The following is a 15,120-nucleotide window of genomic DNA, read 5'->3' on the forward strand; positions in this document are numbered from 1 at the left end:
AGAGTACATGGTGATTTGGGTTCATGGGTTACATAAAAATCAACCATTTCAAGTATGTTCTCATAGTCTGAATTTGGTTGTTTTACTCACCGAGATGCTTCTCCAAAGTGAGGTACTGTGACTGTCTTGGAATTTGGGAGTGGAAGTCAGGATTAACCGTATTTACTAGTATTGGTTTCTCACTAATTGTTTTGTATTTCTGACCTAAAAATTGTGTTAGAAGAACTAAAATAAAACCCCGATCACTCACATACATCAAGTGGTATAAGTTTTCTGGAAAGAGTTTAGCTGCCTGAATTGCTTATATTCAAAACATATCTGATTAGGCTCTCATATCAGCATTCTGCTGGTAGAGTATAAAACGGGAGAATGACATTTGAATGACAATATGCTATAAACTTTGGTGGGTACAGTCACTCAGTCACTCTTACAATATTATGGAAAATATGATATTATACTTATATGGGAAGCCTAATGAAGTCAAATAGACCTACCTGGATTTGAATTCCACGCTTCTACCACTTATTAGCTGAATAATACTGGGTACCTTACTTATCTTATCCTCTAAGCCTGGTTTCTTTATTTATACAGTATCACTAAATAATAGTCTTTATCCTAAGTTTATTGTGAAAATTAAATACAATAAAACATAAAGTGTTTAAGCTTAGTGCCTGGGCATACGCAGATATTAAAAAAAAAATGCTAGCTGCTTTTATAATGTTTATGTTCTGAAAACTACTCAGGTTTATTAACAGCCAATGTTTACTTTTACTTAAATCTATCTATTCTAAGGAACAGCCAAATTCAAGGGCTAAATTGTGAGAACTACACGAATGGCCAGTCCTAACCATAGCAAAGCAAAACAAAGGAAATCTTCATGTCACTTCTATATGGTTTCATCAGAGCAAGGAAGACTGTTTTCTCTGTTTCCATGAGGGACAATAAGCCACTGAAATCCCAAAATAATTCACATGGCTTCTACAACATGAAATGTAGCTTGGATTGCCATGTCTAAGAATGTCATATGTACAAATTTAATAATCATGTTACTACACAAATCCAGGGACAAACTCCCCCACAGGAAATATGAACAAGTGGTCTATTTATTATGCTACACTTCCTGCATCTTTCCAGGAACTATTAAGAAAAGAACCAGCAGTGGGATGAGCTTTCACTCTATGTCTAACCTAAGAGAAAGTTTTTTCAAAGGAGTCTTCTCTCCCCTGTAGTTGCCAAGACAGTGAGAGCTCTGGCTATGAAGCACCCCTGGGCTCTTCCTCCCCTGGCAAACATGAACTACTGTGGTTCCCAGGCACTACCTTGTTGGCTGAGGGAGAGCCCCTGCCTGTGAAGGGAGGCAGGCTGAGGGCTGCGACGGCTGCTGCGATGATTGCTGCTGCTGCATGCGATCCTGCAGGCTCCGTGCTTTTCGAATACTGATTTGCAACTTCTTATCGACTAGGGCTCTGCTGTGCGTGCTAGAGCTGGCACCATGCAGGGCAAGTCTTAGTTTAGCTAAAATGCAAAAGAAAATATAGCAGAAACAGAACACAAAATACAAACAAAAATAAAAAGAATAAAATTGAACCAAAAATGAGCAAAGATATGCAGTAAAACTCAAAATATGCAGCAGAAATGTAAGGCGTGGACCATGCATATGCTGTCAGGGCACAGAGCTGGCCCTGGCTATAAGGAACATTCGCAGAAGCCATGGAGGCTAAACAGGTTAATTCAAATTTTAAAAACAAACAAACAAAAAGTTAAACTAAAATGAATTAGGAAGGTAAACCGGTGCTTCCATCTTAGAGGTTGCCTCTCTTGTCCTTTGCAACTGATCTGTCCAACTCTGGTCTCCACACTCTGCTCCCAACTCCCCCTTCCCGGCAGCCAACAGCAGAAATAAGATCCACTCCTGCATGTGTCTTTACAGAACACAGCTTCTTGTGGGTCCAGATACAAATTCTAAGCCTTAGTCCTTGCTGTACCCTAATTGTGTGGCACACCAGAAAGGCAGGGGAAAAACATAAAGAACCAAATATGCAGTGCAAAGTCACAGGCCTGGGAAGTCACAGCCAATTCATTCCTTCTTTCCTGCCATAAGCTGCACCTCACTAGTCAGTGACTAGAGAAAGAGCAAGCCAACCTCACATCTGAGGTCTAACTTATCCTGAGGTAAGAAGGTAGGCCTGGCTGGGTAATTCATCTGTGGACTCCTGCTGAGATTATTCCAGTAAATATCCATAGGCCACAGTGTCAGTGCCTGGCACACTTACTAGTAGAACTTTGAAGAGCAAAGATAGCTAAAGGGCCTCTCACTTTGGGAGAATGAGTGAGGAGACATAAAAGCTGCTTTTATCCCACCTGAGTGATGACACTAATACCTGTTATGAAGTTAATCAAAAGTGCCATAGGCATAGTGGTTAGAGTTACTTACAGATGGCTTTGTTACAGAGAGCCAAGGCTGCAGCACAGTCTCCCTTCTGTTCCAGATGAAGTGACTCTTCAAATACTGAATCTGCCTCCTTCAGGGACCTCTCAAAGCCGTCACTCCTCCCTGAAAGGGCCAGCACTTTTCATTTTCATTACAATTGCTTCCACCTTTTCCTATGTACTGTTGTTTCCCTTCAGTGCACAGAGATCCTTGCTGCTGAGCCTTCGGTCTACCCTTATTCCAACCGTCCATTGCTATTAAGAATTCTCTGAAACACGTAGAACATCCATTTTTGCCTTAACTAACACCTTACCCAAGGCCATGAAAGAGGGTATGTCATTGTCTACCACATATTCCAACTCCAAGACCTCTTGGGGGGGGTCCCTCAAGGAAAGAATAAAGCACTGTCTAAAGCAGAAGGGTGGATTCTTATGCTTGAATTGACCTTCCTTCCCACAGTGCAATAAGATACATCTTGCCAACCAGTATCAGAACACCCCAGATCTCCAAGAAACCTCAGCAGCTGTGTTAAGGCAAAAGTGGTTTCACTACTCTGGAAAGCCATCTGTTAACACTTCATTCCTACATCAACTCACAGTCCTTTCTGCACACCCTCATCTGGAAGACCAGGACACCTCTTGGGCACAGGGGGTCTACAGTTCCTAATCTCAATATATCTGTTGAACTGCCTTTGTTGTTGGTTTGCATCCACATACCTTTCATCAGCACAGCTAAGTATTTACTTTTATCATGCCCTTGCTCACAGAAGTTACATTCCCATACAGAGAGCATGAGATATTCCTTCCTCCCCTGAAAGTGAATGTGTGCCAAAGCAGGTGCAGGAGAGTCCAAGTACAGAGCCAGATGAAAAAGCAAGAAAGTACTGTAAGGGCAACTTCTGCAAAAGATTCCTCAAGATTAGGTACCCATTTGCCTTAAATAACCATCAATTGGTAGTAAGCTTAATGTAAGTTCATCTACAATTGGGATTAGTGGTGAGTTTCCCCAAGCTCACAAGAAAAAAAAAATCAAAATGTCACTCATTTCTTCCATAATGTCTCAATCCTCAACTTACCTTTAGTTGGACATGGTAAAAAAGACTCTTCCACACCCCTACCGTTCACTCCCTAATTCACCATGGCTCCTGAAGAGTAATGGGAAGGTGGTGGAAGTAGCAAGTTGTTCTGAAGAACTTAGCATTCAGGTTCTATGCCACCTCCAGAGACATAATCCTCTGACCTCCAGGCCTGAAGTTCCTCATAATATTTGAAATCAACTGACTATTCAAACTTTATAATAACAGGTGGTGGCTACAGTTATTAAAACAAAGTTCTCTACAGAGATATAGGGAAACTATAGTTGACCAATCACTGTACTACATTTTAATTCGTATCCTCTAGAATCTTAGCATTCCATTTCTTGCTTTTTCAGAAGATACTGAACCAAAGTGTATGGAAAATTGAAAATGAAATATAGCCAGAGGGATTCCATCTCAACTTTAAGTACTTACTACCCTACAGACAAAGGGAGGTAAAAAGGCAAGGGAGGGAGATGAAAGGCTCCTCTTTCAAAAGCAGCATAAACCTGAGATACAATGCAAAGCAGCTTGAGGATAAACAGGAAGAAAAGACTATCCTTAGGGACAGCTAAGGAATGAGGAATTTAAAACGGATAAATACAATGCCTTGGTAAATAAAAGTCAACAATTGACTTAAATCAAAAGACTGCAAGATTAGAGGAGACAAGTGGCCCCCAAATTAGCCCAGGAAGCTTCTCTAAGTTTTGGTAAAAAGAGGAAAGTGATCAACAGAAAGCACCCAAAATAGCACTGACTCCTGTTCTTTATGCTGGTTTAGCACAATTTGTTACATCCAGGAAGTCTGAATAATGAGAATAATAAATTCATTTTATTTAAAAATACACAACAGAGATATAGGTTTCAGGGCCTATTTAAGGTAAGTAGATAGCTCTGCTTTTTTAAACTGATTTGAAGGTTAGTCTCACCTGGTACAAAGTGACATCCTAAAGCAATTGAAGGAAAAAAGTGACAGATGTGGGGCAGTTAAGAAATTGAAGTAAAGCACATGAAAATCATATGAGATTGGGAAATGGATCATCAGAGGACCAGAAGGCAATCAGGTTCTATGTTCCTAGAACCTGTTTGGTAGATTGACTTCCCTAGAACTCCCGGTGGGAAATCCTGAAGGTATGTTTCTGCCCAGCAAGTAGAATTCCCCAGTCAGTGTGGCTTGCACACTGCCCTTTCCTGCTGTTTCTGAACTGTGACTAGTTTTATTTACACCTTCTATAGAGGTTCATGGGAAATATTTTTCACGAACAATATACTATCTCTAATCTATAAGCCTTAAGTAGTTGGGCCCCAAATCAGTGCCTATCTCCAATCAAGAGGCCTATTACCTCCTATTTTAACTAGCTCTCACCAAAATGGATGAATGAAGATAAAATATAACTTTGCTAATAAAGTGAAGACAGGAAATTTATGAGCTTGAATATTTTTTTCTTCCCTCTCTCGCTGTCCCCATCACCAATAATCTAATGCTCACAACAATTACCCTGATTCTGCAGTTCATCCAAGTCCATAAAGCGGCTGGGATGAGGGTTAAACCCTTTAGCTGCCTCTAATTCCTTCTCTTGTTTCTTTCGAAGTTCCTGTTCCTGGGCCCTCCTGGCCACCTCTTCCTGCAATTCATCCAGTTCACTTTTGGCAGGTGTCTCCCCACCTGGAATGCAAGCAAAGGAGAAGGGAAGTTACCACATTTCCATAACCAAGACTAAGCCCCTGCAGCAGTTACAGCCACTGTACTGCTTTTCCCATGGAACTCTTAGCTCCATGTGAAGTTCATGTTTTGAATACTGCTTTCCATATCAGATTCAGGGTGAGACCTGGGCTGTGAAAAATAATAATCCTAATATATAAAAACCCAGGATCCGTAGCAACCGAAGGCTCGACCAACTGGAAGTCAGTCCTGCAGTCATTGCTGGGTTGCTGTGGTGACCCAGCACTGAATGCCGCTGCTGTGGGCATGATGACCCAGCACTGACTGCTGAGGGGGCTGCTGAGAGATGCCTGGAGAGAGAAGCAGGGTCTGATCCGTAGCCTCCGTGGCAGCTGTTGATCAGTCCTTGCCTCTCTCTTTCTCTCCGGGCCTGGCCAGCAGCCGCACCTCTCTTTCTCTCTAGGCCTCTGCAGGGGCTGCTGATCAGCCCCACCTCTCTGATCAGGCCCAGAGACACTGAATGGCATAGAAACCAACCAATCAGAACCAAATCTGGGTGAACTGTGAGGAGCCAATGGCTGCCTAGGAGGTGGAGCTTTTGATGCTGACTGGCATAGAAACTGACCAATCAGAACCTAATCTGGGTGAACTGCAAAGGCAGAACCTAAAGTGGGGGCTGAGGAGGGGTTTTAAGGGCAACAGCTGTTTAGTGTAAGGTGTAAGAAAGCGGTTCAATTTTTTAATGACCGGTTTGGCAGAATAGTGCATATGGCTAGCTATCAGTCCAGATATAGGGATTATGTATTTTTGTCTGCCAAGAGCATCTTCTACTGCTGCAAAAGGCTCCCCGCCCCCCCATTTAAGCAATCCTATCCTATATAATCTATCTACACTAATAAAGGGGTAATATGCTAATTAGACCAGGTTGACCGGCCATCTTCCGGACATCCGCCTTCCTTCTGGACAAAGCCATGGTGGTGGAGGCCGAGGCAGAGAGGGCAGCTGGGGGCGATATCAGGCCAGCAGGGGAGGGCAGTTAGGGGCGATCAGGCAGGGGCAGTTAGGGGCAATCAGGCCAGCAGGGGAGGGCCATTGGGGCGAGATCAGGCTGGCAGGGGAGGGCAGTTGGGGGTGAGATCAGGCTGGCAGGGGAGGGCAGTTGGGGGCAACCAGGCTGGCAGGGCATGGCAGTTGGGGGCAAGATCAGGCCAGCAGGGGAGGGCAGTTGGGGGTGAGATCAGGCCAGCAGGGGAGGGCAGTTAGGGGCGATCAGGCAGGCAGGCAGAGGGGTTAGGGGCAATCAGGCAGGCAGGCAGAGGCAGTTAGGGGGGATCAGGCAGGTAGGAAGGTGAGCAGTTAGGAGCCAGCGGTCCCAGATTGCAAGAGGCATGTCCGACTGCTGGTTTAGGAGGGGGTGCAGGCTGGTCTGAGGGACTCCCCCCACCAGTGCACAAATTTCGTGCACCGGGCCACTAGTCCTATATAATAAAAGGGTAATATGCAAATCGAACGAATGGTGGAACAACCAGTCGCTATGATGTGCACTGACCACCAGGGGGCAGATGCTCAACACAGGAACTGCCTCCTGCTGGTCAGTGCGCTCCCACAGAGGAAACGCCGCTCAGCCAGAAGCCGGGCTGACGGTTGGTGAGGACAGCAGCACAGCAGTGGTGGCGAGAGCCTCTCCGCCTCTGTGGCAGTCGGACATCCCCCAAAGGCTCCCAGACTGCAAAAGGGCGCCAGCCGGGCTGAGGGGATCCCCCTGCCCCCCAGTGCATGAATGTCATGCACCGGGCCTCTAGTAATAATAATTAAAAACACTTATTGAGTGTTTTGTAACAACATGACAACTAACAATTGTTGAGCATTTACTATAAAAGTGCACAGTTTTAAGCACTTTTACATATAGTATTCCATTTAATTCTCACAACAAACTCTGAGGTAAATACTCTCACTGCCCACATTTTAGGAATGAAGAAACTAAGTCAAACTAAGTCTTTAGTGTGCTGAAAAAATATTGGCTATCTGAAGAAAAGAGAAGGGGAAATAGTCTCATGCATGATCACAGTTTCTTAAAGCAAAGTTAGTCAACACAAAATAAATTAAAATTTGGGAAATAAACCAAATGTATGACTTCATTAGAAACATGAATTTCTTCTATGGGTTTCTAATTATAACCTACTCCAGCCCAGAATTTTAGAGATGTCAGCAACCTATGGCACTCATATCTAAAAGAGTTCATGCCATTTCATTACTGCTGCATACCTCCCTTCCAGCTATCTCTAAGAACTTTAAGTGGCTCTCAAGAGAATTGGTGGTCAGACTAGCAATGTTCCTGATCTCATCTCTACAGGCTGGAGCATAGTATTCTGTCCTCCTCTCACTAGTAAGTTGGCCAGATCTATATCCAGAAGGTCATTAAATCAGAAAATAGTTAGGTTTCTGCCCACACACCCTACTCCCAATTGATCTAACAGAACAGAAAAAAGGCAGGGGTGAGGTGGGGAAGAGGATAAAACACATCTTTCAGATAAGGCTGATCTCTAAGTTAGGAGCTCCCAGAACTCCTCAGCACACTACATGATACTATATCCTCACCATCTTTACCCAGGCATTCCAAAGTCTCCATGTTGGGGAGACTGCCTAGTTATCACCTCAATTTTCAGCTCTAAGTAAAGGATTTATTTTGACTCATTTGGACTGGGTCTCTACTTAAGTGGAATATGCACTAGAAGTATATGTGTGTTGTAAGAGAAATGTAAAAAGGAGCTAAAACCTATGATTACCTCAAATCTCTATCTGAAACTCTAGTATTCCCTTATCTTCAGATTTTGACTTGTTAAAATGCTAGTTACTCTTAGAGAAAGCATATTTTAAGCTATTTTTAGTCACTTATATTTAATATGAAGGAGTCACATCATTCCTTCAGAACTTGTTTTGAGAAAGAGGGAGTATGAGGAAACAAGGCAACTCAAGAAGGAAAAACAGAACAGGGATACTGCACAGGGTATGGAGGCAGGGGTAAGAGTAGGTTTGACCTACTTATTTCTCAGCTTTGACCACAGTCTATATGTCTCCCTGTGTTATCTCAATTCATAGTACTAAACAATAAGAAATACATTCCCAAGAGGCTGCCTCTATAGCAAGGAAAGCCCTAGGGCTTAATTTTTCTGCGGAATGCAGATGCTACTGACACTATTCACCAAATTTCTGTTCCTTCTTGCTCCCACAAGGGGTCTTTCCAAGGCAGAAAGAAACAATCAGGCAAACTGTGATAAACCCCAAATAGATAACCCAAAGCAGCTCAAATGCCTCCACATTTATATTCTGATGGAATACTCAAAGTGCAACTGTCCTCTAATTTCAAATGTTCTCAGGTAAGGCTGTTTCCCAAAATTGGCAGACAAATCAAGTCCTCCAAATCCACTGTCCTTTTGCTTACCTGATAGGGGCTGATTCTTTGTCCAGACACTCCTGGAGTCTGCCTCCAGGATGCTACTGCTGTAAGATTTTGGGATGTGACGCCAGGAAGGTGCCAACCCAGCTGATCTCTTAGCACTTGGATCCCTTCAAAAGAGAAAATAGTCTAGTGAAAGCAGTAGAAGAGTGATAACTAGCAACATTCTTAGGACAAAATTCCCTCAAAAAACCAACCAAGTATTGAATTAGTGTAATTAAAGAATCTGCTAAACCAGGGGTCCCCAAACTTTTTAAACAGGGGGCCAGTTCACTGTCCCTCAGACCGTTGGAGGGCCGGACTATAGTTTAAAAAAAAACTATGAACAAATTCCTATGCGCATTGCGGGCCCGGGACGAGTCGGCTGCTAAGCAGGACAGGCAGCGGCACCCGGTGGGCGGGATAAATGTCCTCGGTGGGCCGCATGTGGCCCGCGGGCCGTAGTTTGAGGATGCCTGTCAGCTAAACTATTTCTGAAAACATGAAATACTCACTCATTCCCCATCTTATTTCACCTCAATCACATTTTGTGCACCTAGCACAAACCTTATTTAATGAATTAATAAACATATGCTCTAATATGGATTGCCTTCCTCTTTCTTATTCCTTTGTAACATATTCTCATGAGTAAAACTGAACAAGGTCCACCCAGCTGGTGTGACTCAGTGGTTGAGCACTGACTTATGAACCAGGAGATTGTGGTTCAATTCCGGTCAGTGCATATGCCCAGACTGCGGGGCTTGATTCCCAGTGTGGAGCATGCAGGAGGTAACATCAACGATTCTCATCATTGATGTTTCTATCTCTCTATCCCTCTTTCTTCCTCTTTGAAATCAATAAACATATATTTCAAAAATACATATATATATATATATATATATATATATATATATATATATATATATATATATATATATAAACCCAGTGGTCCTAATGCCATAATGACCAAAGAGTGGTCACCAGGAGACTGCATGCGCAGCGAGGTGCACACGGGTGGGCAGGGACTTGACTCTGGGTCCCGTGGCTTGGCGGGACTTGACTCTGGGTCCTGTGGTGCGGCTGGACTTGACTCTGGGTCTTGCAGTGCGGCAGGACTCGGGGGAGTCCCACGGCACGGCAGGGTCTGGGGTCCCGGGTCTCACATGATTTCCAGCGGGTCTGGGTCTCACGCGATTTCATGTGCTGGGTTTTATCTCTGATCTTAGGACTCTATAAGTTTTGATTCACTAATTCATTTTTTTATTAAAAATTATTTACTAAACAATTATTTTATACATAATACTTTAAAAGTTGTCTCTCCTACCACATCTTAGGACACAAAATAAGTCTTAACAAATTCAAAAAGATTGAAATCATATCAAGCATCTTCTTGGATAACAATGGCATGAAACTAGAAATCAATTACAATAAAAGAAACTCAAAAATATTCAAACACATGGAGAATATTCAAACACGTAGTTATTAAAAAATGAATGGGTTACCAATGAGATCAAAGAAGAAATAAAAAACTTCCTGGAAACAAATGAAAAAAAACACACAACAACCCAAAATCTATGGGACACAGCAAAAGCAGTCCTGAGAGGGAAGTTCATAGCATTACAGGCCTATCTTAAAAAACAAGAAAAATCTCAAGTAAACAATCTAACTCTAGGTGACATACGGAGAGATCCAAGATGGTGGCGTAGGTAAACACCTAGACTGCTGCCTCGCACAACAATTTCAAAACTGCAACTAAAAGACAAAGCATCTATCACCCAGAACCACGGGAAAGCTGGCTGAGTGGAAGTTCTACAACTAGAAGGAAAGAGCAAACAGCACTGAGGGGTGCACAAGCGCTGAAAAGCTGAGGTATGGAGACGTGCGAATCGGGCTGGCGACGGGTGACTGGGAGCGCTGCTGTTTTCAACCCGAAGGGAGATAAGCTCCCGATTACTCCGAACTCGTTTCTGGGGAGACGCGGGGGACCCAAACTCCTACGGGGAGAAGCTGGACTGTCTGCTGTGGGGTCGGAAAGTGAGGAAGGCTTGCTTGCAGGGCTGCATGCGCAGGAACAATTGTTTATTGTGCTGGGGCGTGGGACGCGGGGACACGGTCGGAGACGCAGAGCCCGCAGAGCTGGCTTACTGGCAGCCATCGCTGTTTGCCACGCCCTAGCCTAGTCACGCCCTGAGACCCCGACCTGCACAATCTACGAACCCACCCAAGCTCCAAGCAGTGGCTTTAGCATATGAATGGCCTGCCCTATCGCAGCTTAACCTAGCAAACTTGCAGCCTGGGTCAGACAGCTCCAAAACCTCCAAACCCCAAGCAAAGAGGAGAAAACTGTAGTTCTTACTGTAGCTCCTGCTGGGTGGCCTCAGACAGTAGCTGACCTGCACCCCATTAGAGATCCAGAAGCCAGTGTACCTAGTGGTCAGTGTGAGAGCCCAAATTTCAACTCCTCACATCCATAAGTGATACATTCAAGAGGCAGACTCAGTGAGCACCAAAGCCCCACTGAAACCAAAGTCCTGCACCATAAGCGTGTCTCCAGTGCAGCAGTTCTTCCATTACAGACACAGCGGGTCCTCACAGCCAATTGGCCTGGAGGTCAATTCCTCCCAGTGTACCAACAGCAATCAAGGCTTAACTACACCAAGACTTTGCACTCAGCCCACAAAGGGGTGCACCAAAGGCGTCCACCTCAGGTGATTGGGGAGGCTGAGCTACTGGCCCCTATAGGTCACCTACCACACAAAGCCACTCCATCAACACAGGGAAGCAGCAAAATGCGGAGACAAAGAAACATGTCACGAATGAGAGAAATGGAGGAAAGCAAACTAATGGACAACATAGAGTTCAGAACCACATTTATAAGGTTACTCAAGAATCTTCTAAAAACTGCCGAGAAACTTGATGAGACCTCCGAGGAGCTTAGTGAGACCTTCAAGGACCTTAATGAGAATGCCAAAAAAATGGAAAAGGACCAGTCAGAAATTAAGCATACACTGTCTGAAATAAAGAATATACAGAAACTCAACTGTAGATCAACGTACCCCAAGAATCAAACCAAAGATCTGAAATATGTGGAAACAAAAAACACCCAACCAGAAAAACAAAAAGAAAAAATCCAAAAATATGAAGATAGTGTAAGGAGCCTCTGGGACAACTTTAAGCATACCAACATCCGAATTATTGGGGTGCCAGAAGAAGAGAAAGAGCAAAATATTGAAAACCTATTAGAAGAAATAATGACAGAAAACTTTCCCTACCTGGTGAAAGAAATAGACTTACAAGTCCAGGAAGCACACAGAACCCCATACAAGAGGAATCCAAAGAGGACCACACCAAGACACATCATAATTAAAATGCCAAGGGCAAAAGACAAAGAGAGAATCTTGAAAGCAGCAAGAGAAAAACGGTTAGTTACCTACAAGGGAGTACCCATACGACTGTCAGCTGATTTCTCGGCAGAATCTATGCAAGCCAGAAGGGAGTGGCAAGAAATATTCAAAGTGATGAACAGCAAGAACCTACAACCAAGATTACTCTACCCAGCAAAGCTATCATTCAGAGTTGAAAGTCAGATAAAGAGCTTCACAGACAAGAAAAAGCTAAAAGAGTTCATCACCACCAAACCAGGATTACATGAAATGCTGAAGGGTGTTCTTTAAGAAGAGGAAGAAAAAGAAAAAGGTAAAGATAAAAATTATGAACAACAAAATGAAATCAAATACATACCTACCAACAAGTGAATCTAAAGATCAAGTGAATAAAAAATCTGAAGAACAGAATGGACTGGTAAATATAATAGAATCAGGGACATAGAAAGGGAGTGGACTGACAATTCTCAGGGGGGAGGGGGTGTGAGGGGTGCAGGAAGAGACTGGACCAAAAGCTTACACCTATGGATGAAGACAGTGGCGGGGGGTAAGGGCATGGGGTGGGGTAGGGAATCAGGTGGAGGGGAGCTAGGGGGGAAAAAAGAGGAACACCTGTAATAATCTGAACAATAAAGATTTAAAAAAATAATAAAAAAAAATCTAACTCTACAACTAAAAGAACTAGAAAAAATATACGAGAAAAGCCCAGAGTAAACGGAAGGAAGAAATTAAGATTAGAGCGGAAATAAATGACATAGAGACTAAAAATAAAAACATTACAAAAGATCAACAAAACTAAGAACTGATTCTTTGGAAAGATAAACAAGATGATGAACTATTAGCCGGACTCATCAAGAAATAAAGAGAGAGGACCCAAATAAAATCAGAAATGGAAGAGGTAAAGTAACAACTGACATCATAGAAATACAAAAGATTGTAAGAAAATACTATGAGCAACTATATGCCAATAACTGGACAGTCTGGGTGAAATGGACAAATTCCTAGAAGCATACACTCTTCCAAAACTGAATCAGGAAGAATTAGAAAACCTGAATGGACTGATAACAACTACTGAAATTGAAGCTGTAAAAAACAAAACAAACACAAAAACTCCCAGCAAACAAAAGTCCTGGACTAGATGGCTTCACAGGTGATTTTTACCAAACAGTCAAAGAAGACCTAACACCTATCCTTCTCAAAGTATTCCAAAAAATTAAAGAGGAAGGAAGACTTCTAAACTCTTTTTACAAAGATAGCATTATCCTAATTCCAAAACCAGACAAAGATACTACACAGAAAGAAAATTATAGGCCAATATCCCTGATGAACATAAATGCTAAAATCCTTAACAAAATATTAGCAAATCAGATCCAGCAATACATTAAAAATATCATACAACAGGACCAAGTGGGATTTATGCTGGGGATGTAAGGTTTGTATAATATTCACAAATCAATAAATGTGATATATCAAATACATAAAATGAAAGATAAAAATCACATGATCATAACTATAGACACAGAAAAGAAGCATTTGACAGACTCCAGCACCCATTTTTGATTAAAAAAAATCTCAGCTAAGTGGGAATACAGGGATCATACTTCAATATAACAAAAATCATATATGAAAAACCTACAGCCAACATCATACTCAATGGGCAAAAACTAAAAGTGTTTCTCTTAAGCTCAGGAACAAGACAGGGATATCCACTTTCACCACTCTTATTCAACATAGTGCTGGAAGTCCTAGCCATAGTGATCAGACAAGAAGAAAAAATAAAACACATCCAAATTGGAGAGGAGGAAGTAGAACTGTCATTATTCATAGATGACATGATATTGTATATAGAAAACCCTAAAGACTCCACCAAAAAACTACTACATTTAATAAATTTGCCAAAGTAACGGTACAAAATTAATATTCAGAAATCGGTAGCATTTTATACACCAATAATGAATTCTAAGAGAAACCAAGAAAACAATACAATTACCATTGCAACAACCATGAAAATAAGGTACCTAGGAATAAACTTAACCAAGAAGGTAAAAGACCTGTACTCAGAAAATTATAGGTCACTAAAAAAAGAAATAGAGGAAGATACAAACAAGTGGATTCATATACTGTTTTTATGGATTAGAAGAATCAATATCATTAAAATGTCCATGCTACCCAAAGCAATCTATAGATTCACAGAAATCCCTATTAAAATACCAATGGTATATTTCACAGATCTAGAACAAACACTCCAAAAATTTATATGGAACAAAAAAAATACCCTGAATAGCCTAAGCATTCTTGAGAGAGAAGAACAAAGTTGGAGGGATCGCAATACCAGATATTAAACTATACTACAAAGCCAGTGTAATCAAAACAGCCTGGTACTGGCACAAGAACAGGCATATAGATCAATGGAACAGAACAGAGAGCCTATAAATAAACCCATGCCTTTATGGTCAATTAATATTTGACAAAGGAGGCAAGAGCATACAATGGAGTAAAAACAATCTCTTCAATAATTGTGCTGGGAAAATTGGACAGGTATATGCAATAAATGCAACTAGATCAACAACCTATACCATATATAAGAATAAACTCAAAATGATACAAGACCTAAATGTAAGTCACGAAACCATAAAAATCCTAGAAGAAAACACAGGCAGTAAAATCTCTCGGAGTAATATTTTTGCCGATATGTCTCCAAGAAGAAGGGAAACACAAGGAAAAAAAATAAACAAATGGGACTACATCAGACTAAAAAGCTTCTTCACAGCAAAAGAAACCATCAACAAAACAAAAAGGGAACCCACCGTATGAGAGAACATATTTGCCAGTGATCCATCAGATAAGGGCTTAATCTTCAAAATATATAAAGAACTTATATATCTCATCACACAATCCTACTGAAAAATGGGCAAAGACAAACAATCCTATTGAAAAATGGGCAAAGGACCTGAATAGACACTTCTCCAAAGAGGACATACAGATGGGCAATAGACATATGAAAAAATGCTCATGGTCACTAATCATCAGAGAGATGCAAATAAAAACTACAATGAGGCATCACCGCACACTGGTCAAAATGGCAACTATCAATAAATCAACAAACAAGTGCTGGCGAGGATGTGGAGAAAA

General features: G+C 42.0%; 1 protein-coding gene across 4 annotated transcripts in view; it reads right to left on the bottom strand.

Annotated features, from left to right (window-relative positions):
* USP54 (ubiquitin specific peptidase 54) overlaps nucleotides 1-15,120 on the bottom strand; it is a 135,236-nt gene that overhangs the window by 19,838 nt on the left and 100,278 nt on the right. For 3 of the 4 annotated variants that reach the window (XM_080642728.1, XM_080642727.1, XM_080642729.1), the window contains 4 exons: nucleotides 8,612-8,736; nucleotides 5,005-5,172; nucleotides 2,435-2,569; nucleotides 1,320-1,515 (listed from right to left, as the gene is read on the bottom strand). In XM_080642728.1, coding sequence (XP_080498854.1) covers nucleotides 1,320-1,515; nucleotides 2,435-2,569; nucleotides 5,005-5,172; nucleotides 8,612-8,736 — 624 coding nt within the window. The remainder of the gene's footprint in view (nucleotides 1-1,319; nucleotides 1,516-2,434; nucleotides 2,570-5,004; nucleotides 5,173-8,611; nucleotides 8,737-15,120) is intronic. The other variant, XM_080642730.1, reaches the window with a different exon arrangement.

Source organism: Plecotus auritus (genome assembly GCF_963455305.1).
Source record: "Plecotus auritus genome assembly, chromosome: 9".
In the NCBI taxonomy this organism is placed as follows: domain Eukaryota; kingdom Metazoa; phylum Chordata; class Mammalia; order Chiroptera; family Vespertilionidae; genus Plecotus; species Plecotus auritus.